Genomic DNA, 26952 nt, shown 5'->3' with positions numbered 1-26952 from the left:
AAGAAAACTATGAGGTATTTGAAAAGAAAGTAGGTCATAAGGATGCTGAGGTTGTGAGTTCAGACCTCGTCTGGATGATTTGGTTTGTTGTTAGAAGTAAGAACAAATCTTTGACAGTCAGACAATCAGAGGTACTTTTCTGTCACCAGGCAGTTACATCAACAAACTTTGTTTTATTAAGTAGCTAAAACGCTACCAGCTTTAATTAAAAAGCACACACACAAGTATACAATTTACAACTTATTCATAATTAAACAGGCTCAACTTCAAGGGTTTTATTTACAGGATGAATGTAAAAAAATAAGTCATTTGTGAGTAAAGTGTAGAAAAAGCTACAGCTGATGAGTTTCCATTATAGTAAACAAATGCAGCCACTAAATACTGCAGTAAAAACGTTTTTACAGGAGTTTGTCTTGTAAAAGTACAAGTATTTCAACACAGTGTGTGTGTTCTTATACAAGACAACATGTATGAGTGACTGTGAGTGTCTTTAAGGCACACTAACGTATTTTGGAGCTTTGCTTCTTTGTGAGTTTAAAGACACAACGTACAAAATTGAACACTGATGAAGAATAATACAAAATTTAAAAACCCTCTTCTCTTCTGAAACTGTAATGTCTCTTTTGGCCACTGAGGGACGATATGACATCAGTTTTAAATTGACAAAAAAAAAAATCCATATAAGTCACTGAGCAGCCACAAGTCAGTATTCTTTCTCAACAAACTTCTTTTTTATCTACTTGTTTCTGTGCAAGTGTTTAAATATCCTTCTTGTGCAGAATTTCCTCTCAGTGGGTTAGGGTTAGGGTATTGGAAAGACATAGGGCTCTCCTATGTCTTTCCAATACATTTGGAGCTCAGTAATTTGTACTGATCCTGACTAGCTGTTGGCTGTGCCATAAGAATTGTTCCTACTCAGCTCCAAACTGTTCTGCAGCTCCAAGTCCAGTTAGCACCTCCATCCTCACATGACAGAACAGCTCAACCATCTCTGACATTACAGCAACAGGTCTTCAGTGGAGGTGTGCATTTAAGTCGTATTTCTCACAGAACTTGTCTGTTATCGGGATGCAGGTGAGGTATTCGCACCAGTCGCACTTCACAGGGTACACGTAGAAGAGGACGGACAGAGTGGAAAGCAGACCCAGAAAGACCAGCAGAAAGCCACAGATCTGGATTCGCTTTCGATACAGGTCAGAGCGCCCAAAGCTGGAGGCATTTAAAAAAAGAAGAAGAAGTTACAGACTGTCTGTTAACTGATCTTTACACACTCAGGAACAATAAATGATTTTCTTCACCTACCTGATGTATGGCAAGAAGGCAAAGGACAGGAAGAATCCCGACACAAAACCACAGATGTGAGCAAAGTTGTCGATCCAAGGAAGCAGACCGAAGGAGAAGAAGAAGACGGAGATTGCAAACAGTTTTGCAAATGCTCGCCACGGTCGCTCAAGGATCTGCCAGCTCTGAAACAGCTCCACAAACAGACAGGACAGGATGCCAAACTGGCTGCCTGCGGGACCCACCTGGAGTAAGAACAAAACACAGATTATACAGCTCTGTTAAGCTCACTGACACCATGCAGGCTGATGTCAGCTGATGGCTTTACCTCTGCTCTGTACGGCAGGAAAATGGCCGAGGCCAAGTTGCCAGCGATGCCACTCAGCATGTAGATGATGGAGATTCTGAGCCAGCCAGCCAGCTTCTCTAAATCTCTCAGTACCATCATCTGGAACAGCACAGACACCAGGCAGTGCAGGATCCTGCAGCGACACAGACTGAAAATAGTATCTACAGCGGATAAGAGTTTTCAAATCCCCTTCGTTTATTCTACTTTGTAACATTGCAGCCCAATTGTGAAATTGTTGAAACTAACATTTACCCCAGTACTCTACACTCACTACAAATTAACATAACATATTTGAAAAAAATAGAAAATCTAAAAAAAATTAATAAATAAACTGAAAAATCACATTGACATAAATATTCAGACTTTTTGTATTGAATTGAAGCATCTTTGGAAGCAGTTTCAGCCTCGAGTTTTTGAGGATGTTTGTCACGTTTTTTTTTTTTTCCATATCTGAATCGGAAAATTTTCTGACATTTTTTCTGAATCCTCTCAAGTTCAGTCAGGTTGGATCTGGACCATTGTTAGGGCTTCTTAATGTCATGCTGGAAGATGAACCTTGGATCCAGTCAGAAGTCTTGAGTTCTGTGGAACAGGTTTGAAGGTTTCACTGTACTTTGCTTCATTTATATATTTTTTCCAACCCTGACCAGGTTCCCAGTGCCTGATGCCGAAGCCTGATGCTCCCACCATCACGCTTCACTGTTTGGATGGTGTTGGTTTTGTTCAACGTTGATTGTATCAGCGTAAAGAATCTTGCCCATCACAGTCTGAGAGTCCTTCAAGCAGGCTTCCAACTAGACACTCTGCCATAAAGCCCAGATCTGTAGAGGTGTACAGCTCTGCTTGTCCTTCTGGAACTTGGTCCCATCTCCACTCAGGATCTCTGAAGCTCAGCAAGAACATCAGGTTCTTGGTTGCCTCTCACTCACAACCTTCTCCCTTGACTGCTCAGCATGGCATGGCAAAACATCATTTCACTTCTTTAAAACATCTTCATCTGATCCAAAATGCTGCTGCCAGAGTTTTAACTGGAGTTAGTAGGAGAGATCATATTTCTCCAGTTTTAGTGTCTCTCCAGTGGTTCCCTGTCAAGTCCAGAACTGAATTCAAAATCTTACTTCTAACCTACAAAGCTCTCAACAACCTGGCTCCATCTTATATTACAGATCTTATTGTTCCATATTTTCCTAACAGAGCACTTCACTCTCAGGCTCCAGGTTTACTTGTGGTTCCTAGAGTTTCCAAAAACAAAATGGGAGGAAGATCTTTCAGTTATCAGGCTCCTCTCTTGTGGAACCAACTTCCAGTTTCTGTCCATGAGGCTGACACATTATCCAGTTTTAAGACTGGGATTAAGTCTTTCTTTTTTGATAAATCCTATAGTTAGGGTTGGGTTGGGTTTCCTGAGTTGTCCCTTAGTTATGCTGCTATAGGCTTAGACTGCTGGAGGACAAACTGACCTCATTTCTTCACAATGCTACTGTCTTTACTTACTCTGCTCAACCTGTTTTGTATTTGTAATTTTTTTTTCTATCCTTGATGTGTTTTTGTCTTTCAGGTACACCTGCACCTACACCTGGACCTGCCATTCTGTGTTCATTTTTTTCTCCTTCCTGTTCCTCTCAAACCCAGCCGGTCGAAGCAGATGGCCGCTTGTCCTGAGCCTGGTTCTACTGGACCTTTCTTCCTGTTTAAAGGGAGTTTTTCCTTTCCACTGTTCCCTTTGTGCTTGCTCAGGATGGGAGACTGCGATGAATTGAAGATTCAACTTGTCTGCTGGATTCCTTAGATAGAGAACTTTACTAATTGGCTTTTCTATGTACATGAATGTTTTTGTAAAGTGCCCTGAGACAAGTTTGTTGTAAATTGGTGCTATATAGATAAACTGAATTGTTTCATCAATTTGTGAATCATAAAGGCCACTGAGCACTGAAAATTGAGTGTAACAGAAGTGTTTGTAGCCTTTTCTAGTCCAACAGCAATAATCCTGTCTGTGAGTTCTTTACACCCACAGCATGATGCTGCCATAACCATGCTTCACTGCTAGGATAGTATTGACAGTTCATTTGACCTCATGACTCGGGGTTTTGCTCTGATTCTTAGCTTGGAACATTTATATTGAGAGGCATGTCTTTCTAAATTATGTCCAATTTATTTTACACAGGTGGATCGCAATCAAGGTCAAGAAACATCTTAGAGATCCCAAAAATGCTGAGCTGAATTTCATTAATTTCCTTCTCTTTGGCCATAAACACATTTGGGAGTCACAATCTGTTGTTAGCTGCATGCACAGAAAAAAAGAAAACTAAAAGGAAACAACACCTAGAATGAGTATTGTACAATTCAAGACCATATACATTAACAGTACTATGATACAAAAGTTTGTGAATGTCTATTGTTGTCGTTGTTATCCACTGTTGTCATCACTCTTTGTTAAAATCCAGGTCTATCTTGTACAGTAAATGAGTCCTCGTGGCTCAATGGGATTAACCTGTTTAAATAAAGGTTGAATGAATGAATTGTGTTATTATTAATTCCAAGATATGACAAAAGAGGTTTCCATGTTTTCACAAAAAACACCATTTTATATTGGCGTTCTGGCAGCATGATGTCTCAGTGGTTAGCACTGTTGCCTCACAGCAAGAAGGTCCTGGGTTCAATCCCCGGTTGGACCTGGGGTCTTTCTGTGTGGAGTTTGCATGTTCTTCCCATGCTTGCATGGGTTTTCCCCGGGTACTCCGGTTTCCTCCCACAGACCAAAAACATGCATGTTAGGCTGCCTTCAGGTCCAGACCTCCATTGCAAAAGAGATCTGTGATCTCACTGTGGGATTTGCCTGGTTAAATAAAGGTTAATAAAGAAATCATATTGTAGTCGGCATGTCAAATAATCAAGAGCAACATAGTTGAGTATAACTTTCTGCCATTGTGTCTTGGAGGGGATTCTTTCAGGTATCCAGTTCAGGACGAGGCATTGTCCAGCACAGAAAGTTATCATTCTGTAGAGCTTTCTTTTATATTTGTCACTGATAACAGGATCAGTTATTTCAAGTAACAAATACAAGGAACTCTTATTTAAATTTAGTGTCCCAGGAAAGAAGTCAGGGTTGTCATATATTGGGGTGAAACCAGAAGTAGTTTGTGACCTGCCCTCTAGTTTTCTGATTGTCTGCCACGCTTTAGCTGTGACTAATGTAACTGGATTGGTACAGACAGATGTACAGGCTTTTGCTTTATTTAGGAAGAGCAAAGATTTCAATGGACAGTAAGATATAGAACTTTCTATGTCAATCCAGAGTGAAGTAGACTTATTGCTCACTCAGTCAGTGGATAAATGCTGAGTTTCTGTAATGTTTATTTATTGTTTTTAAATTCCCATTTTATTCATTCTGTCTTCACTTTTTCATTTTGAGGTACACTACGAGTGTAGATTAATGGGTAAAATTAAATAAATGATTGTTCTTTCAAGCTGAAACTTAGCAAAATTACAAAAAGTCAAGGGGGTTCAGAAAACTTTTTGAACTAACAGTGCACCTAACAATATAAATTGATTGTACAATTCACAGTTCTCTTCCATTTTTACTTTAAAAAGCAGTGTTCTGAGGCTAACAATAAGTTCAGTCACCCAGCATGAAGAAACAGAGACAGCCACAGCCGGGAAAACTGATCAGGGATCTCTGGATTGAGGAAAGGCAGCAGTCCACACACATCGTCCATACAGGCCACCTAAAAGACATAGAGAAAATCATATGAAAAACTGTGCTATCACTCAAATGAACTGCTCCCTAGTGGACAAAAACACCAATGTACAACCCATGGTCTTCAGTAAAATGGCTCTGGCTCCAGTGGTGCAACTGGTCAACGCGCAGTACTTATAAAACAGTAACTTACAGAGCGATGCTGAGGTTGTGACTTCTAGCCTCACCTGGAGGGTTGTTTTAAATACACCACCTCAATAAAAAGCAACAGATATCACAGTTTGTCCTACCTGTGAGCAGAGTGTAGCCTCCTCATGAAAGTAGCCGTGCATGAAGTCACAGTACTCTCTGGAGGTGATTTCACATCTGAAACATGAAATAGACTGTTTACCTTACAGTCACTTATCTAAATCATAGTACACAGTGGTTTCATCTATAACAATGTGAGCTTCTCTTCTCTGTCATTAAAAATGACGTATGACAATGTTTACAAGAAAAGCTGTGTAGCAGAGTCTTACCGTCCTTTGGTCCCGATGCAGCACGGCTGGCCAGTGATGGTGCAGTCTATGTGTGGAAGGTTGGTGTGATTCCCAAAGTTGAACCTTGTGCAGATCTACAGAGCAACATTACATGGAGACTGTTGCGCTTGTTAACCACAACAAAAGCTGAAAAAAGGAGAGTACTTTGTACTTAATTATTATTAATATTTAAATGTAGACCTGGAATATACTAAAACCGAATTTTGTACTTTCCATGACTGTGGAAACCCCTGATTTACTGTTTGCTTCAGCAATTATGTCAATTTTTCTTCAACCATGTTAAAAAACCAGAATTTAGTAGTTTTGCTGCTATGAGTAACACTCATAAAATCATTCAGTATGTGTTTCAACTGCTGTGACTGTGACTAACCGGCCACCGTGTGATGTCATCAGACCACTCGTGAGGTGAAACTGAGGCTGGCTCCTGACAAATTCTACAAAATCAAGAAAAGTCAAAGTAAACAAACACAAATAAAACTGCAGCTGTAGCTACTTTCCTGAAGGAAACTGTGATACAAATTCAGTGTTTTGGTGAAACAAGCAGCAGTTAAATGTTACCTGGGGTCCTGATGGCAGACCGCACCATGCTGCCGTAGGTTTCCATTTAAATATGGAGCACTGGGGTGCTGGGGCCACTTTACCCACTCTGCCAGGGTGCTCTGCAGTCAAAGACAGAAAAAAAAACACATCAAGGAATTGGATAGATAGCAGTTTGCTTAAACATATAGACTTTTCTCTTTGCAGCTTGATTTCCGTGACAAAACGTGTTTTTAATCGTGCCTGAAATAATGAGAAAATATTAACCCCTGTGAGACGGTAAAACCTGTTTTCACTCACTGAACACTCCTCTTGTGACGTCTGCAGGCAGCCAGAGCGATCGTTCCTCACACAGCAGCCCGACTCTCGCTCTCTCGCTTTCTTCTCCTGAGTCAGTTTGTGGATCTCTTCGTCTTGACGCATGCAAGGAGAAAATTTGGCTCCCAAGTGGATCAACGCCTCCTGCAGGACAGCCAGAACGCCATCAACAAACAAGCCAGGGATGCAAAGTACCAGTTTCTTATCCAATAAATATTCCACTGGTGAAACAAGATCTTCGTGAGAAATGAATGTTAAACAATTCATTTTATAAAAACGAACATGTATGAATTGCAAAGAAGTCTCCAAAGAACGTTTCGAGCTGCTGTTTGTTAATCAAGTCTATTTACAGAAAGTACAACATACTAAGTTTGCATGCATCAGGATACTAAGTTTAACATTTTTCCTTAAAAGCATCAAATAAAAACCCACTCCTCAAGCCAGCAAATAGTAACAACAGCTCTTAGAGATGGAGAAGAATAGATTGAGCATTGTCAATACTTACCGAGCTTGGACCCACCCAGAAGTTCTGTTGTTGTACAAACTTAACATTTTCATAAACTCCCTTATTCCTCAACACCTTAAAGAAAAAAATATGACTGAAATTATTAAAAACAAACAACATTCACATCAAACTAACATACAATTATACAGTGATTTGCAATAGTAAACACCACTACGGTCACATATTTTAGGACCTTACAGATGGATTTTCTATTTGATTATAAGGAACAGACCAACACAAAGTCTTCCAGATTGATGAAGTGAAATCGGGAGAGAAACACCTTTTAGGAGCTACCACCAAGCAAGAAAAGACGTGAAGACGAAGAAACTCTCCATACAGGTCAGAGACAAAGTGGTGGTGAGGTACGTCTTTTAGAAAATATCCCAAAAAGTTCTTAGAACATATTCCAAACTCTGAACATTTGGTAGATCATTAGAAAAATGAAAAATGATGCCAGTACAGGAAACCTGCCTTGAGACAGTCATCAACCAAAACATACAAGCAGAGCAAGGTGGACATTAGTCAAAGAAAACTATAAGGAGACAGCGATAACCTGATGGAGGTGTTGATAAAATCATTTAAAACTGCACAGAGCTGGGCTTTATAGAAGCGGTACCTTAAAGAATATAATGAGACAGGTTTGCCAAAAGGCATATTGGGGGTTCCCCCCAAAACTGGAAGAAGTTTCTGTGGTCAGATGAGACTAAAACGACCATTCTGACCATCACAGATAACATTATGTCTAAAACAAACTTAACAGCTCTCATCATGTGGAGAACACAAGGGTTCAAGGTTCAAGGTAACTTTATTGTAAAAGGTTTGTAAGCTCAATATTCCAGGTAGATAAAAACAAAAAAGGTTAAATCGTGTCATCTGGAAAAGTTCATTCAACCTTTATTTAGACAGGTTAATCCCACTGAGCCTCGAGGACTCATTTACAAGAGAGACCTGAAGTTTCTTTACGGGAGAAACGTTCGTCTTTCATTCGAAATACTTCATCAGTCTGCCAAACCAGATCTGTCCCATAAATAGCCCTCACTGATGTGTTTCAAGCAAGCCTCCCATAGAATTCACAGACATCTGGCCATTTGGCCTAAAACATTTGATTGTTATGCATGATGCTTGATTGTTTTAGATGGATGCCCTTTTTGCATGTGTTCAAGCCAGTTTCTGGGAATTCTACAGAACACCATCCCTACTGTGGAGCATGGTGTTGGAAGCATCATGCTGTGGGGATGATTTTTATCGACAGGGATAAAGAAACTGGTCAGAGTTGAAGGAATAATGAATGGAGCAAATTACGGAAAAAATCTTACATGTTTAAGTTCAGCAGAATTTTGAGACCTTCGCCTTCCAGCAGGACCGTAACACTAAACACCTCGCTGTTGAATAGTTATGAACCATCAGGTTTTCTGTTCTATTTATTTATTTGTCTCATTTGTTTCATAGTGAATATCTTGTTACTCTTAATAATTGTAGTTATGCTGTCTAAGTTATAATCTACAAATTCTATCAAAAATGGATTATTCTAGTCGAAAAGCAAGAAAATAAATGGAATGCCAAGAGTGGTGAATAGCATTGCAACGCACTGTATAACCATTATAAAAAGTGTGGGGTATACTTACAGAGTCTACAGTTTCATGTTGTGAGAAGCCTATGGGAGCAATACCATAAATGGAGACGGACAGGATGGTGATGAGCAGATGGACAAATGTGATCCAGTAGGTGAAAAAAGGCCTGGAGACAAGAGCATGGCTTTTTTATTATTCATTTACCGTTGCATTAGAGAAAAAAAGCCAGTAACAAGACAAGAAGTTTTTAAAGAAAGAAAGGAAAAAAGGGTGGACGTCCTACCTGTGGTCGTCCATATCTTCAATCTGCCTCTTAACAAAGCTGTCCAGGCGCTTGCGGTACGTTCGATTCGTCAGCCGACCGACCATGCCCAACCCGTACGGCCTCTTCTCTCGAGCAAACAGCTTTTTAACAGGAACTGTGATTCTTTGTCCTCGCTGCTGACGGCTGTTGACACTCACCACCTCCTGCTTTAGACGAACTTTGGCCTGGACCACAGAGCCATCTTTTGCTTTACGCCAACCTCTCTCTAAAGGCCTGGAGCAAAAAAGGAAAGAGTCCCAAGTAATAAAAGACATTGAAAAGTTATCAAACATAGCATGTTAAAACGTGGCTCTCTTCCGTTATGTGTGCAGAATATTTTCGTTATTTAAACGATTAACCCACAGCATGAGATGACTCCTCTCCAGTTTGCTCCTATCCAGTGCACCTCCTGTCAGCACATTCTCATCCAGTTGTTGGAGCTCTGCCTCTGATGGCGTCTCAAAAACGTCGTCGGCAAAGCTGGACAGCTCTTCCCGCAAGCCATCCTGTACATATGGAAACTATGTCAGCAGGTATTTAAAACAAAATATGCAATACATATATTGTACATTCAATATGATGTGGTTTCATTTATTTGATGCATGCACTTCAAGATAGCCGAGCAGGGTATGGAATCAAAAAGCCAGCAAACTGACAAATTTCTATTTAGTTAGGATTAGGGTTAGGGTTACCCTTTACACCACAAATGAACTAGCATGAAAGATTTAGCAATGGTTTTACTCCAGACACCCTTCCTGATGCAACGTGGGCTTAAACCGACAACCCCAGGGCTACAAGAATATGACACTTATTCATCGAGCCACCACAGCTTACTTGATGGACATTAATACGTTTACATATTAGTAAAAGATTTTCAATTTGAATGTATTGCTCAAAATTGAATAAAACTATATGCGATATATATTCTGTTAATTTTGTCTCGGCAGTCTCACTCTGGTGAAGAAGGAAGTATCCAGCTCATCAGGAAAATCCATGGTGTCGTCTTCAAAAAAACTGTGAGGCATGAAACTCCGCCTGCGATGTCGACCGGCAGTGCGGTCGCCCAATGTTCGACCCTAAAAAACAAAATGAAACATGAACATTATCATTAATAAAAGCCCTATATAACAAAGGAGCAGCAGAGTAGATAGCAGATTGTTCATATTTCCCCTTTTACATGTGTGCAAGTGAAAAAAAGAAAAAAAAATCTCAGAACAACAAAAATTAAGTTAATACCACTAAAAACATAATACTACCATCATCGTATTTCCTGACTGGGAAACATGGTAGTATCAAGTTTCAGTCTGTTCTGATGTATGTGGGCCAGGACGTCCTTATCCATATAAAAGTTTGAAATTAAATTGACAAAATGAAGGAAAATGAGAGGACATTTGCAGATAGTGAGTCATGTAGCAAATGACACCAGACCTCTGCTTCAAACATTCAGGAATTGCAGCTGTTCTAAGTAAAAATAAAAAACAGCAATTTATATAAATATTGGGGAAGTCAATTCAATAAATACTTGACAAACTACAAACTAGTTGTAATAATCATTCAAATAAGTTTTGTAGAGGGAATGTGTATTATTTGCACTAAACATGCTCCATAAATTTGACTGCTTCTGAACTGTGATTGTGAATATTAAAATGTTTTGTAATAATCAGTCATGGTGTGACGGGTCAGTGAAGGGACAGCAAGAGATAGTTTTTATTATCCTCAAGGTGTGATTGATATGATTATAGTGAAGTAAATTCGGAGAGTCCTTGAGAGCTGCTGGCTCCCAGATTCCTCCCGCTCTGGACTCAGCTGGGTTTTGATAACAGCTGGACAGGGCGGGAGGCAGCTGGAAGGTCTACAAAACTGATTTTTTGTTTTCTGTTCAGGAAGTCAGAGCCTCAGATAGGTGAAGGCATTGATAAGTGTGTTCCTGTAAATGTGTTGATCTTCTGTGATTGATGGCTGCTTTCCAAAGCTTTGTAAATGAATTTGATGAAGCTTACGCCTGGTTGTTTTGGGAATTGCTTTTTTCCACGACAGTTTGCTGTTGATTTTCTGCTTAAAATTCTTTCAAAAATGACTTTATGAAAGAAACAAACAGTGGGTATTTTATTTGGTTTAGAGAAAAGCCTTAATCCCACCAACCTCTTCTCTGATACTATTTTACAGCCATTATCACTTGAGATTATAATAACAGCCTCTGAGTACACCTGTGGTTTAGTGGAAGTAGTAAAAAGCCACAAAGAGCTCATTTTCCAAATTGTGGTGTGTGATGTTTTCATAGCAGCAGCAGCCTCTGTGTGTTTGTGGATTAGCTCTGCTCTTCTGGAGTCCTCTGGTCTCAATCCAGGAAATATCTGAGCATCCGCTTTGTTTCACCATGAGCCATCTGCTACGAGGAACTCCCACAATACACCCCCCCCACACACACACACACACACACATCTGCATATACTGTAGCAACCACAAAGAGGGTCGTCCATACTCTACTGCAACATATTTCACCAGAGTTTAATCCCCAGAAAGACAAGCTGATCTGATGTTCTACGTGACATGCATGTGCAAATATGAATACACAGATTATTTTATGGAGATTAAAATATGTGCGCACGAGTTGATTTCCCAGAATCAATAACAAATGTTTTAATATAATTGATTGGAGAAGTTATTACTGAAATTAATGCACAAAGACGGAGGAAACATTTACCTGCAGGGAAATCTGTGTTTTAGAGACAACTAAGTTAGACTGTGTTGCATGTACTGATGTTAATAGTGCACATATTGCAAAGTGCAGTATGTTCTTAAAGTAAATACACAACCAAAGCACCTTCATTAGTGCTGCTGCGGCCTTGATGCTCATGACGGCGACAGACTCCCTCTTCCGTCGTCGTGGCAGCCTGTTGAGGGCGGAGCAGGAGCTGGAAAATGAGCAGAGGGACGCGGTGCCAGGTGTGAGGGGAGTTTGTGGGACGCCGACCCCGTCCACCTCCTCCACCGTGCGGAAGGCACGTCCCCGGGCCAGGGGGTCTACAATCTGCACAGACACAAGAACACACACCATGTTTAATGTATTTCATCAAAACCCTTTTAAATGTCATATACAGCTATGTGAAAAGCAGGAGAAACACAACCAGGGTTAAACTGTTGTTGTAAAGTTACTTAATGAAGTACTGTAGTTTAAAGATAATTTATATAAATGCAACTAAACAGATATATTTGTTTTATATTTTAATTTTACTTTACAGCTCACAAGCATCATGTCCAGTATCATATTTTAACTCAGTGGTGCTTTGTGTAAAAGCTGATTGAACTTAAGGGAACAGTAAAAGTACAGAAACTATAACATAGTTTGATTTTATAGAGGAAAATAAACATAATTTGCAAGTTCACTGGTATCAAAAGAACCATACAAACCTTTTTCTTTAGTTGTTTGAAATGCTAAATTTTAAACCCCTATATTTTAGGCAACTTATATAGATTGCATCTTTCCAAAAAGTCTTGAAATCAATAAATACTCAATTAAAGCTGCCAGTTTTTATTAAAAGTTTTACTGTCTCAATAAAAGTTACGTTCATTTCTTTTAGGTAACTGCTGCTGTACATTCAGTAATACATACCTGAATACTATGTGCACTTGTTCTCTCACATATCAGTAGATGTGTGAATGTTTATCATGTGCTGTGACTTGAACCACTTCCTGCTTAATTTAGGCTGAGCTGTCACATTCAGTTTTTTATTTGTTATTATCAGGGGAGTTTAGAAATCTTAAGTACTACTTAAAAAAAATATTGGTTTTAGGTGTAAATTGTTCATTTTAACCTTTTACTTTCATTATTTTTTAATTATGTCATATCTACTTCAAGACATTTGTAGTAAACTTGTGTTATATTTTAATTCCCTGTCATTCCTTGGTTGCTTCTGCCTTCTCATTCTGACTTAAGAAAAAAGAACCCTTTTCATAAATGAAACATTGGCGTTGTTGGTAGGATTAGTTTTGAGAGCAGCTGTGGTAACAGACTACCTTTACCCATGAGGCCTTTGTATACAGGTGCAATATGAAAGTGCTCTGCCTACAATTTCAATAATGTTTCAATGCAAGTGAGTGTTATAAAAAAAGGAGGCTCATTTGCTTTCAGTGCCAATAACCAGGACACGTTAGAGATTTTAAGAGCCCTGTCCCAAGTTTAGGACATTTAAGTCACTTTTGGGATAATGTGCACGATAATTAAATGTGACACTGAAGAAGGTAAGCTCCAGTAAATATAAAAGACAAAGACAATGGACACTTTAAATGTTGGAATTGTTTGTGTTCCTTTCAGTTTAAGCTGTGGATAGTTAGACTGTGGGAGATGGCAGAGTTGTTCAATAAAGACGTTTTGAATCAGTGTTTGTAAAACCTTGCCAGCTGTCACACTAAAATTTTCTCAGGAGGAAACAGAAGCCACCTTAAAATGATTACATTAGCTTCAGTCAAATAGTTTGTTCAAGACGTTAATATTATGGTTGCTGCCAGGGAATGATATATAGTGGTCAGAGCTGCAATAAGACAAATCTATTTTTAGGCTTAATCCAAAACCTTTACTTAGACAACAATGTACTGTTTACAGTACTACCAATGCTACAATGGGTTACAAAATTGCTATAAATAGTACTTCAAGTGAAAGTTCTAATGTTGAAACTTCAAAGACATATTCAAAGAAACATAAAGTAACAACCCAGGTGAGATGACAAGGCAAACAGGAAAAGTAAAGCATCAAATCCAAGGTGAAAGGATGAGGGAGATAAATGTGACAGAATAAAGACAGGTTTATTTCTTCTTCCCTCTGCTGTGACCACCCACCACCCCACCACAAGGTGCTGGCCTACCCGCTGCATGCCACAGGGATGGTGGTGATGATTAGGGTGTTGGGACGAGAGGTAAAGGGGAGGGGGGGTCTCAGTGCTGGCTAAGGACAGATTGTCCTGGCTGTGTAGCTCCATGTCCCTCATCACCTGCGTCTTCAGACCCCCGTACAGTTGGCTGCAGTGCTGCAGGCTCCTCCTCCTCCATCGCTGGGTGCTGCCGCTGTCCTTGCTCACTCCGAACCAGTCAGCTGTACCCCTGAGGATAGACACATAGAGACATAGAGAGAGATTTTGCCAGAAAACAACATTGAGGTTAAATGAAAGCTTGAAATGAATATTTTACTTGTAAATAAATGCCAAAATGAGCCAGTGGGTAGGATTTAGTGGATCTTTATGCATATTTGAACAAAAATTTTATCATCTGATCTACTATAATAATCTCATTTTAACGTGAGGTATCTTTTACTCCTCATATCCTCTCTGCATTATGTTTTTACAGTAGTCCAGTGTCTTGCATTTGGCTAAGACCAGTTAAAAGAGAAAGAAAAGAAGTGTAATTTTATATTATAAGTAATGTGGAAGCTCGTTTAAAAAAAACAATAAATCTTGTGTTTGTTAAGCACACAAAAAAGCAAAGAAGAGCATGAGAGCAGCAGGAATCATAGGTGTGAAAATGTAAACAAGAGAAATATTCAGGAGAATTGAAGGCAGAAAACAAGAATTTATTCACATTTTAATCATTAAAATGCTAATGAAATTAACAAAGTTATCTATGTTTTTTGATTGTAAGATGACATGTTAAAACTAGCTGGGCCATGATGGACACCTCTAGGTTCAAAAGTCTAAAACCATCTGTGCTTCTCCAGTTGGTAAATGAGATGTTCAAAGGATTGCAATTTTCAGCCTTAGTAGCTACAAAATCCTGAACAGTAGTCTTTCCCTGCGGCTGAAATTCTGGAAGAAGCAATAATTTTTGCTTCTAGTGACAAATAAGGATTGGATTTGGGTTTAATTATTTAGCTATACATCACATGATCTATCTCTTGTGCAACATAGCTGGGTTTTTTAGGTGACTAAACTTCTCTTGATATTTTGGGTTGGGAAAACATTAAAAAGTCACCTAACAAAGTTAAGTCAGGTCCTCTGGATAGTTCTTGTTGAAATGTTTTGTCTTTTAACCAAAAAACTTCTTCAGTCTGAGGAACTGCAATAAACTCTTATCTCTGTCTTATAATCAGCACTTTTTTAAAGTGGATCAATCAGTTTGCTGGTGACAGCCAAAAGTATTGTTCACATGCAAAAGGAGGACGGTCAGCCTAACGACTGATTGTTAATGCCCCGATGGTCGCTTACTATTAACAGAGGGCTGAGTGATACTAGCAATAACAGCAAGTTATTGTCACAGTTTACACTCCGTTTTTTCCTTTTCTCATCACTCTGTTCACTGTTTGACTTTTTCTTCGCTGCTCTCCTGGGTTTTTCCTCTGCTGCTTCTACCAGCCTCTTTACATGCCACACCTCTCTCTCTGATAGCTGCTGATGGTTTACACCTGTTTCTGGGTGTATATATACTTCCTGCTTTCTCCACTACATTGCCAGATCAACTGCTTGCTTCCAGCCACAGTTATCCAGCGTACTCTCCTTGTTCACAGCTCTTTAATCTTGATCCACGCCTGTTTCCCTCGACCACGTTTTTTCCTGTCCCTTTTGTGCCTCAGCCTTCTGACCTTGTTGACGACCTATGCCTGTTTTTAGATTTTGCCTTTGCCTCTCCCTATCGGTACTGTCTCCTCTTCTGATCCCGTGTATGAACCCTGCTCATCCTCGACTACGCCTCTGGATTTCCCTTGGTCTCTGCAGCTCTGTGTCTCCGTTGAAGCGTCCCGTTACAACAAGAAAGGTTAGTGTTTCATCAGACCATCTGTATTCAGATAACTACTCATTATTCTGTCAAACACTAATCTTTCCCCTCTGTATCATTTTAGATACAGTTCCTGCCCCTGGACCTGAGACACCAGAAGCTGTTTATTTACTCAATAAACAGTTTAAAAACCTTTCTGAGTCTGTGTGTAGGATCCTCTGCCATCAGATCTCTGACAGATTGATCTGGCCAAGCATGGATTCTGCACCGTGCTCAGAATGGCGCTCTGGTGTGGAAGGTGCCATCGGTAAATTAAAGAACAGCATGAATGAGATCATGAACATGCTTAAGACACTAACTCCTCACTCTAACCCTCAGGACTCAAATCATGCCAGCAGTCCTACTTATGCTGGAACCATGAGTAACCCACTCCGGGAACCACGGTTGGCTCCACCAGAACAGTTTTCAGGGGCACCGGACCAGTGCCGTCCGTTCTTAACACAATGTGAGATTCAGCTCCAGCCCTCATCCTTCCCTTCTGAATGTGCTACGGTGGCATATACCGTGTCCCTCCTGTCTGGAAAAGCTAAGTCCTGGGGGACATCAGAATGGCAAAAGGATTCAAGGTACTACTACTCATTTCATGAGTTTTCAAAAGAGCTGTGCAGAGTTTTTGACCTCATCCTCCCAGAAAGAGAGGCTGCTCGTAGATTGTTTACAGTGAAGCAGGGAAAATGAAGAGTAACAGAGTACATTATAGATTTTCATGCTACTGCTGCTGGTAGTAAATGGAATGAAGAGGCACTAACTGATGCTTTCTACCGAGGGCTTAATGAGGAGATCAAGGACAACCTGGCAACCAAGCGATACCCGGACTCACTGCAGGACCTGGAGGATTTGGCGACAAGGGTGGATCTGTGCTTGATGGAGAGATCCCGAGAACGAGCTGAGAGATCCAGCAGAGTCTCAAGACCCCTTGAGGAACCCAGAGAGGCGCCCAGACGGCTTCCCCTGGGACCCCCCTCTCCATCACGTCCACAAGAGACACCACCACGAGAGGAGCCCATGCAGATTGGACGCAGCTGTCTTACTCCAGAAGAACGTGAGGAGACGTCGGAACCGGCTGTGTTTCTACTGTGGCTAGGACTCTTACAACATCTCTAACTGTCCATTAAAGGGCCAGACTCGGCAGAGAAGAGGAGACTCCTGCTGAGTCAGACCCAGAATCCAGTAATCCCCTCACCCTTCATGTTTCCAGCTGAGCTGTCTATTTCTGGTAAGACCTGCACCCCTATTAAAGTACTCATTGACTCAGGGGCCGACTCTGAGTTCATGGACCTTCAGTTTGCCCAAGAATGAGGAATAAAACTGTTTAAATCTCCTAAACCACTGTCTATTGTTGCCTTAGATGGTCACCCTCTTAATCTCCGAACCAGTGACTTTAACCATAGGGGGTAATCACAAAGAGACATTGCAGTTTTTTTTTTTTTTTATCAAATCACCCCACTCTCCTGTGGTCCTAGGGGCCACATGGCTCTCAAAACACAACCCACATATTAACTGGCAACAGAAGGAGATTGTGGGTTGGTCCGATAACTGTTTGTCATCTTGTCTTTGTGATGCAGTCATTTCCTCCATGCCTAAGAACAATATTAAAGATACTTAACCAGATCTTTCTAAAGTCCCAGAGGAGTACCATGACTTAAAGGAGGTTTTTAATAAAGTCAAAGCCACCTCTTTACCACCACACAGGTCTTGTGACTGCCCTATTAACTTGGTTCCTGGTTCTACACCCCCTAAAGGAGCCCTGTACTCTCTGTCAACTCCTGAGCAAGAAGCCATGCAGGAGTACATCAAGATTTCGCTTCAAGCCGGCATCATCAGGCCTTCTACCTCTCCAGCAGGCTCTGGTTTCTTCTTTGTGGGGAAGAAGGATGGATCCTTAAGGCCCTGCTTAGATTATAGGGGGTTAAACAAAATAACCATAAAAAACAAATACCCCCTTCCATTAATGTCATCCGCCTTTGACCTCATCCAAGGCGCTTCAGTATTCACCAAGCTTGACCTTCGTAATGCGTACCATCTGAGATGAGTGGAAGACGGCCTTCAACGCACCCAATGGTCATTATGAATATTTGGTCATGCCTTTTGGTTTGACCAACGCCCCAGCTGTGTTCCAGTCTCTGGTCAATGATGTCCTAAGGGACATGGTAAATCAGTTTGTTTTTGTTAACCTGGATGATGTTCTAATTTTCTCCAAGGACCTAACTTCACACAAAAAAACATGTCAGATCTGTTCTCACCCAGTTGTTACAAAATAATTTATTTGTTAAAGCTGGAAAAATGCGATTTCCACCAGTCCTCCACATCTTTTCTCTGTTAAGATTTCACCAAATTTAGTTGAGATGAGTAATGACAAGGTGTCTGCAGTACTAGACTAGCCAGTACCCAAAGACCGGAAACAACTGCAGAGGTTCTTGGGGTTTGCTAATTTCTACCAGAGATTTATTAAAGATTATAGCCTCATTGCTAACCTCCTCCATGTTCTCACCTCCTCCAAGAAGAAGTTTCTATGGACAGAGGCAGCTGATGCAGCATTTAAAAAAATTAAAAACCTTGTTTTCTTCTGCCCCTGTCCTCCATACCCCCAACCCAGAGGTACCATTTATTGTTGAAGTAGATGCATCTAGTGTGGGTGTGGGGGCAGTACTTGGCCAACAGGATAAGGAAGGAGTTATTCATCCCTGTGCTTTCTTCTCCAGAAGCCTATCACCAGCTGAGCGTAATTATGATGTTGGGGAACGTGAACTGCTCGCTGTTAAGCTGGCGCTGGAGGAGTGGAGTCACTGGTTGGAGGGCATCCAGTTCCAGGTTTGGACCAACCATAAAACCCTTGAGTACCTTAAGTCGGCCAAACGCCTCAACCCTCGACAAGCCAGATGGGCACTTTTCTTTTCCCGTTTTTAACTTTGCCCTCACCTATAGACTTGGTCACAAGAGCACAAAACCTGATTCCCTCTCTTGCATCAATGAGGAGGATTCTTGATCCTCGCTCCTTCTGCCGGGGAGTTTATCCTTCCCAACTCTGCCTGCCTGGCTGTCACTCAACTGGAGCTGGACCTATGACAGGCCAACCAGTTGCACCCTCCTCCAACCGCCCATCCCCCTGACTGATTATTTGTACCCCTGAGTTTGTCCAGGAGGTCCTCAAGTTTTGCCACAGTTCCCACCTAGTTTGTCATCCTGGTTTTTCTAAGACTATTTCATTAGTTTGCGCACAGTTCTAGTGGCCCACATTAAACCCGAATGTGCGCTCTTTTGTGTTATCCTGTCCTGCCTGTTCCCAAGCAAAGTCCTCACGTCGTCTCCCCTCTGGTCTCCTCCGTCCACTTCCTATCCCGTCACGCCCATGGTCCCACATCAGTCTAGATTTCATCACTGGTCTTCCTCCCTCTACTGGCAATACTGTCAACCTGACGGTTGTTGTCTGTTTTTCCAAGATGGTTGACCTAGTCCCTCTTCCCTCAGCCAAGACCCCGGCTGGGATCATGTCACGTGAGGTCTTTCGTCTGCACGGTCTGGAAAACAGATATCGTTTTCCAAGATGGTTGACCTGGTCCCTCTTCCCTCAGCCAAGACCCTGGCTGGGATCATGTCACGTGAGGTCTTTTGCCTGCACGGTATGCCCACAGATATCGTTTCTGACAGAGGACCTCAGTTTGTCTCCAAGTTCTGGAGAGAATTTTGCAACCTCCTGGGGGTCTCCATTAGCCTCTCCTCTGGCTTTCATCCCCAGACTGATGGCCAGATGGAGAGGGCAAACCAGGAGGTTGAGGCCAAGCTGTGGATCCTCTGTCAGAAAGATCCCAGCCAGTGGTTCCCCAACCTCATTTTGTTGTTGCTGTTGTCCATTGTTGTCATCTTTCTTTGTTGAAATCAGGTCTCTCTTGTAAATGAGTCCTCGAGGCTCAATGGGATTTACCTGTATAAATAAAGGTTGATTGATTGGTTCCCCCAACCTCACCTGGGTCGAACACGGCCTCAACACTGTCCCTTCCTCTGCTACCGGTCTGTCCCCTATTTACACGGTTTTTGGTTTTCAGCCCCCTTTAAACACCACCCAGGAACGTGAAGCTCAAGTGCCCTCTGCTCAGCCTTACGCTGCCAACGCGTATGGCGGAGAGCCAGATGAGACCTCTGTAGCCTACATTAAAGGGGCTAACTGGCGGAGGTCTCAACAACCCACTTATCAGGAGGGCCAGAAGGTATGGCTCTCCACCAGAGACCTCCCATTAAAAGTAGAATCATGCAAACTTGCTCCCTGTTTTATTGGCCCTTTCCCCATATCCAAAGTCATTAACCCAGTTTCTGTCCATTTATCTCTACACAAATCCATGAGAATCCACCCATCATTCCACATATCCAAAATCAAGCCCTTTTTGCCCTCCTGTTTTCACCCCAGAAACCCCCCCACCTGCCCGGCTCATTGATGGGGCACCCGCCTACACTGTGCGCCAACTCCTCCGCTCCAGGAGATGGGGCCGAGGAGTCCATTACCTGGTCGACTGGGAGGGATACGGCCCAGAAGAACGTTCTTGGGTCCCCTCCCGTCACATCATCGACAAGTCCCTCATCAGGGACTTCTATCGCCTTCACCCGGACCAACCTTGGGGCATGTCATTCTTACTATCATTGACAGATTTTCCAAGTCTGCACACTTCGTCCCTCTATCCAAATTACCCACCACTTTGGAGACCGCTCAGCTGATGGTCACCCACGTTTTTCGCCTTCACGGCATCCCCCTGTCGGACCGTGGACCCCAGTTCATTTCTCAGGTCTGGAAGGCATTCTGTACTACCCTCGGAGCTAAGGTTAGTCTCACTTCTGGTCATCACCCCCAGTCTAATGGTCAATCCGAAAGGTGTAACCAAGAACTTGAAACGTCATTACGCTGTGTCATCAATAACAATCCCACATCCTGGTGCAAACATTTACCTTGGGTCGAATATGCTCACAACTGTCATACCTCCTCTGCCACTGGTTTTTCTCCCTTTGAAATTTCACTAGGCTACAACCCTCCCTTGTTCCCCAACAATGAACCTGAAGCCTTGGTCCCCTCCGTCCAACACCACCTCTGACGTTGTCGCAAGATATGGAACCAGACCAGAAGAGCCTTAATTCGCACCGCCCACCGGAACAAAAGGTTTGCCGACCGGCACCGTTCATCCGCACCCTCGTATAAAGTAGGACAGAAGGTATGGCTCTCCACCAGAGATATTCAGTTAAAGGACTTTCCGAGGAAACTCTCCCCTAGGTTCATCGGGCCTTTTCCCGTGGAGAGAATCATAAATCCCTCTGCTGTGAGGCTCCGGCTGCCCTCCTCCATGAAGGTCCACCTGACCTTTCATGTGTCGCAGATCAAACCTGTGGGTGTCAGCTCCCTCAACTCTCCAACCGACCCCCCACCGCCCGCCCGGCTGGTTGACAACGACCCGGTTTACACCGTTAGGCGGATCCTGGACGTTCGTCGCCAAGGCCGTGGTTTCCGATACCTAGTGGACTGGGAGGGATACGGCCCGGAGGAGAGATCATGGATACCCAGGTCGTATATTTTGGACCCTTCTCTCATAACCTCTTTTTACAGGGACCACCCTGAGAAGCGACTGAAATCGCCTGGAGGCTATGTTTAAGGAGGGGGTACTGAGGCATTTCAGCTGCTGCTGCTGCTGTTTTTTTCCCCTGATTGGTTGGCAGCACTAATCATACTCACCTGCTACAGATGACTCATCTGCTCACTGGCTTTATAAGGATTCATGTGGATCAGGACTTCGCTGAAGCAACGCTTATGTTTGGTAAAAGCAGCTCAGCCTGAACTTGGCCTTGGTTATCTGTGCCTGTTAATGTTTGTTTGTTTATTTACCTGCCTCCAGAGTGGAACTCCCTGAGCCTCCTGAGAAACACTCCCCTGAGATCTGAGAGCAACTCACCTGAGACCATCTGCACGCTGCCTGTCTGCCTCCTCCACAAACCTGTAAATATTCACCTGTACACCTGCACCTGTAAATACACCTGGAACCTGGAAACTCACCTTCAGAGCTGAAGACTCTGCACCCACCTGTAAGAAGACATTGCACTCAAACTTACTTGACGAATCTGCTCCACAGAAAACTAATCCTCGTTCTTACCACTTTCAGATCCCGACCCCATCCTTCCCTGGTTTAAATAAACATATTTTTATAAACTTTTCTAAGCCTGCTGTTGTTCTGGGTTTACCCACATTGACCTAGTTTAAAACCTGATAACAACATCAGCAGGTGTCTGAACTCCTGCTACATTTCATACATACAGTGCCTTGCGAAAGTATTCGGCCCCCTTGAACTTTTCAACCTTTTGCCACATTTCAGGCTTTAAACATAAATATATAAAATTTTAATTTTGTGTGAAGAATCAACAAGTGGGACACAATTATGAAGTGGAATGAAATTAATTGGATGTGTCAAACTTCTTTAACAAATAAAAAACTGAAAAGTGGGGCGTGCAATATTACTTTGCCCCTTTACTTTCAGTGCAGCAAACTCACTCCAGAAGTTCAGTGAGGATCTATGAATGATCCAATGTTGTCCCAAATGACTGATGATGATAAATAGAATCCACCTGTGTGTAATCAAGTCTTCGTATAAATGCATCTGCTCTGTGATAGTCTCAGGGTTCTGTTCAAAGTGCAGAGAGCATCATGAAGACCAAGGAACACACCAGGCAGGTTCGAGATACTGTTGTGGAGAAGTTTAAAGCCGGATTTGGATACAAAAAGATTTCCCACGCTTTAAACATCCCAAGGAGCACTGTGCAAGCAATCATATTGAAATGGAAGGAGTATCAGACCACTGCAAATCTACCAAGACCCGGCCATCCCTCTAAACTTTCATCTGGAACAAGGAGAAGACTGATCAGAGAAGTATCCAAGAGGCCCATGATCACTCTGGATGAACTGCAGAGATCTACAGCTGAGGTGGGAGAGTCTGTCCCAAGGACAACAATCAGTCATACACTGCACAAATCTGGCCTTTATGGAATAGTGGCAAGAAGAAAGCCATTTCTCAAAGATATCCATAAAAAGTGTGTTTAAAGTTTGTCACCTGGGAGACACACCAAACGTGTGGAAGAAGGTGCTCTGGTCACATGAAACCAAAATCCAACTGTTTGGCCACAATGCAAAACGTTATGTTTGGCGTAAAAGTAACACAGCTCATCACCCTGAACACACCATCCCCACTGTCAAACATGGTGGTGGCAGCATCATGGTTTGGGCCTGCTTTTCGTCCGCAGGGACAGGGAAGATGGTCAGAATTGATGGGAAGATGGATGGGGCCAAATACAAGACCATTCTAACCTGTTTGAGTCTGCAAGAGACCTGAGACTGGGACAGAGATTTATCTTCCAACAAGACAATGATCCAAAACATAAAACCAAATCTACAATGGATGGTTCACAAATAAACGTATCCAGGTGTTGGAATGGACAAGTCAAAGTCCAGACCTGAATCCAATCGAGAATCTGTGGAAAGAGCTGAAGACTGCTGTTCACAAACGCTCTCCATCCAACCTCAATGAGCTCGAGCTGTTTTGCAAAGAAGAATGGGCAAGAATTTCAGTCTCTCCATGTGTAAAACTGATAGAGACAAACCCCAAGAGACTTGCAGCTGGAACTGCAGCAAAAGGCGGCACTACAAAGTATTAACGCAAGGGGCCGAATAATATTGCACGCCCCACTTTTCAGTTATTTATTTGTTAAAGTTTGACACATCCAATAAATTTCATTCCACTTCACGATTGTGTCCCACTTGTTGTTGATTCTTCACAAAAAAATTAAAATTTTATATCTTTATGTTTGAAGCCAGCACGGTGGCGCAACTGGTAGAGCTGCTGCCTCTCAGCGAGCAGGTCCCTGGTTCAAACCCCGGTCCAGGGGCCTTTCTGGGTGGAGTTTGCATGTTCTCTCCGTGCATGCGTGGGTTTTCTCCGGGTACTCCGGTTTCCTCCCACAGTCCAAAAACATGCATGTTAGGCTGATTGGTAACTCTAAATTGCCCCTAGGTGTGAGTGAGAGAGTGAATGGTTGTTTGTCTCGTTTGTCTCTGTGTGGCCCTGTGATGGACTTGCGACCCGTCCAGGGTGTACCCCGCCCCTCGCACAGTGATTGCTGGACATGGGCACCAGCGACCCCCGTGACCCAAAATGGAATAAACGGGTAAAGAAAATGGATGGATGGATGTTTGAAGCCTGAAATGTGGCAAAAGGTTGAAAAGTTCAAGGGGGCCAAATACTTTCACAAGGCACTGTAATAAATAAAAAAATCTTACTGTAAAAAAAATTAAAAATACAAAGAGAGAAATGTTTGTGTTATTCACATTATACGCCATGTTTCAAAATAACGATGCTAATTTGTGAAAATAACAACAGCAATCAAAATGTCAAAAAGACAGTCCAATTTACTTTAATAAAAAATGGATGGATGAATGGATTGTCCAACAATCAAGAATTGAAACCCAAAAGTGGATGCTTCAAACGGGGCTACGAGATTGCAGCAAGCGGACTGAATTCAGTGCAGTTCAGCTGAGAACTGTGAAGTGAGGGAAGGGAGGAGGGGGGTTTAGGACACCTGACAGAATCGGAGCTGCTCATTCCCACACAATCTGCTGTTCCTCTCCAAAATAGTAATTTTATTGTGTCTACAAATGTAGGTAAATGTTGATGTATAAAATTAAAATATACCAAAATGCAGAAAATGGCATCTCTGTTATTCAAAATTTTCTGTGAGAGGACCCACGGTCCCAACTGCCTCAACCTGCCCGCTGTTCCAGCATCAGTCAGTTTACAAATTAAGCCCTGCCTCTCCTCTTTCCCATGGGTAGTTAATGGCCTGGTTGACCAGCAAAATGGTTTGGTCACATGCATGAAGGTGCAATAGCCTGAATATGACTCTGTTGTAAATGCTAAATGGACTGTACTTATACAGCACCTTTCTATCTGATCAAGACACTCAAAGCTCTTTACAATACAATCTGTTCCCTCATTTATCCATTCACACAGCACTCTACTTTGTCTTTACAAAAACTAATCGATGCTTTAGAACATTCCTACATCAATGGGACACACATCGGAGGCAATGAGGGGTTCAGTGTCTTTCCCAGGGACACTTCAGCATGTGACTGCTGGTGGAATCGAACCCCCAACTTTCCCATTGGATGACAACTGCTCTAACAACTCAGCCACAGCTGCCCAATTTCCCGTTAACTGCCTATGTCCTTTATCTCTTTGACGTGTATGTGGACGAGTCAGTGTGGATCAAGTTCATGAATAAAGAAGTCTTCAAAATCAAAAGTCTAGTTACCTTTATTTCAATTTATTTGAATCATCTTAGCCTGGATGGCTGAGCATCGTCACCAGCACGTTTGCAATAGCCGATGTCTCATATTGTTACTGCAAATCAGCTAACATGATAATTTTCACTCAATAACACATGAACATTAAAGTCCCTGTTTCCATGAAACAGAAACTACATGTTATCCCATGAGGAGTGGGAGGAGGCCACACTTCGACTGTTTAAGAAGAAGAATGTGCTGTATTAAACACTGAGTTCTCGTCATCAAGAACGACGCCAGCTGGAGAAGCCTTTTAAGGCTGAGAAGGGGGGGGGGGGGGGGGGGGGGGGGTTGCACAGCCCCAAATGCTGCTTCTCTACTGAGGAATGTTTCTGAAAGAGCAAACAGGTTGAGGAAAACAAGAGACACGATCTGGACTTAGAGTCAGAGAACATTAGCTTCTTTAACTTTGACAAATATTCAGAGTTGATGTGTTTGTAATAATTTGTTTGTATTTATCTACTTGTCCTCATGTGCACCATAGTCACCAACACATTACAAAAATATTCACAGCTACTTGTTAACACACAGTACAGATTAAAGCATTAGTTAAGCACCTAAATTAGCCCAAATATCCTTTAGGTTTTACAGGAAAACATAAAGAAGTACTTTGATGTGCTGTAATAACAGGATTATAGAAAGCGAGGGGGCCGAGGACGGCGCTTTGTTCAGTCTAACTCTCAACACAAGATACAACTAAACATATAAGGAGAAAAACAAACAGAAGATAGCCATTTGCACCAATAGTAAATATTTATTCTCCTATTTTAATGTAACTACCGACATTTGGTACCACCTAATAAAAATGGTCTGAATTAATTACAAGAAAGATAATTTTGTTGCTTTTTTACAAGCATTTAAACAGGCATAAAATATTTCCCAGAAGCATTGAAATGAATTGAATAATACATTGTAACATACAGTGGTTTAAGAGAGCAGCGGGGCATGATTATGGTACAGTGCTTGAGTAAAGGGTTCTGGTTTTGATATGTTTTATTCAAGTTAATATCCATTTTTTCATTTCATTATATAATATGATAGTATATTTTCTGAATTTAAACATAACATAATTAGATAATGCATTTGAATAAACTATCAAATCATTTACAAAGTAGCCAAATTGTTCAGTGGACAATTCGTACCTCCACCTCATCCTTAGCAGGTGCCGTATACCAGTGCATATCCAAAGTGGTGAAAGTACAAAAAAACCCAGAACTAAATTTGATTAATTTTATTCAGCTGCAGAGGTAAAACCCATGCTTGCATGTTGGTGCACAAGCAGTTTTCAGAATAAAACATTAATCTGCTACATATTTTTAAGTTTACATTTTTTATAATTTAATAAAAATATGCATTATTATTTAAAATGCAGCACTTTTACTCCTTGACAAAGAAAGGAAGTCCACTGCATTAGTTTACATTGATGGCAGTCATTGTGGAGTGAAGCAATTACTTCCCCATTCTATGACTCGATTCTATGCATGTCTTTATTTAAACACTTATTCATTTCAAGTGTTTATTTATTCTGAATTAAATTTTGTTACAAACCATCTAAAAGTTAATGTTGAAAATTATTTTTATATTTTACAGCCCTTCAGAAACAATGGTCAACCAGCAGCACATTTAAATATAAGGTTATAGTATATTTATAATTTTTAATGTGTATAATTATGTCAAAGTGTGAAACAGAAAGTGAAAGTCCTTGATGATGGCATCATTACACAACTA

At 41.7% G+C, this 26952-nt stretch overlaps 1 protein-coding gene across 1 annotated transcript in view; it reads right to left on the bottom strand.

The window, feature by feature from the left end:
• Positions 1–723: 723 nt before the first annotated feature.
• Positions 724–26952, bottom strand: part of rhbdf1b (rhomboid 5 homolog 1b (Drosophila)) — a 34263-nt gene continuing 8034 nt past the window's right edge. The window contains exons 4-19 of the mRNA XM_037690757.1: positions 13964–14198; positions 11926–12132; positions 10055–10177; positions 9465–9607; positions 9081–9335; positions 8852–8963; positions 7227–7301; positions 6704–6865; positions 6425–6525; positions 6237–6300; positions 5846–5940; positions 5618–5693; positions 5255–5355; positions 1610–1763; positions 1303–1526; positions 724–1209 (exon numbers count right to left, since the gene is read on the bottom strand). Of these exons, the coding sequence (XP_037546685.1) occupies positions 1014–1209; positions 1303–1526; positions 1610–1763; positions 5255–5355; positions 5618–5693; positions 5846–5940; positions 6237–6300; positions 6425–6525; positions 6704–6865; positions 7227–7301; positions 8852–8963; positions 9081–9335; positions 9465–9607; positions 10055–10177; positions 11926–12132; positions 13964–14198 (2323 nt within the window). The 3' untranslated portion in view covers positions 724–1013. The remainder of the gene's footprint in view (positions 1210–1302; positions 1527–1609; positions 1764–5254; positions 5356–5617; positions 5694–5845; positions 5941–6236; positions 6301–6424; positions 6526–6703; positions 6866–7226; positions 7302–8851; positions 8964–9080; positions 9336–9464; positions 9608–10054; positions 10178–11925; positions 12133–13963; positions 14199–26952) is intronic.

The sequence above is a fragment of the Nematolebias whitei genome, chromosome 17 (genome assembly GCF_014905685.2).
Source record: "Nematolebias whitei isolate Nwh7 chromosome 17, NemWhi1, whole genome shotgun sequence".
Taxonomy (NCBI): Eukaryota; Metazoa; Chordata; class Actinopteri; order Cyprinodontiformes; family Rivulidae; genus Nematolebias; species Nematolebias whitei.
The sequence above is the reverse complement of the archived record's forward strand: the minus strand, read 5'-3'. Positions and strand labels throughout refer to the sequence as shown.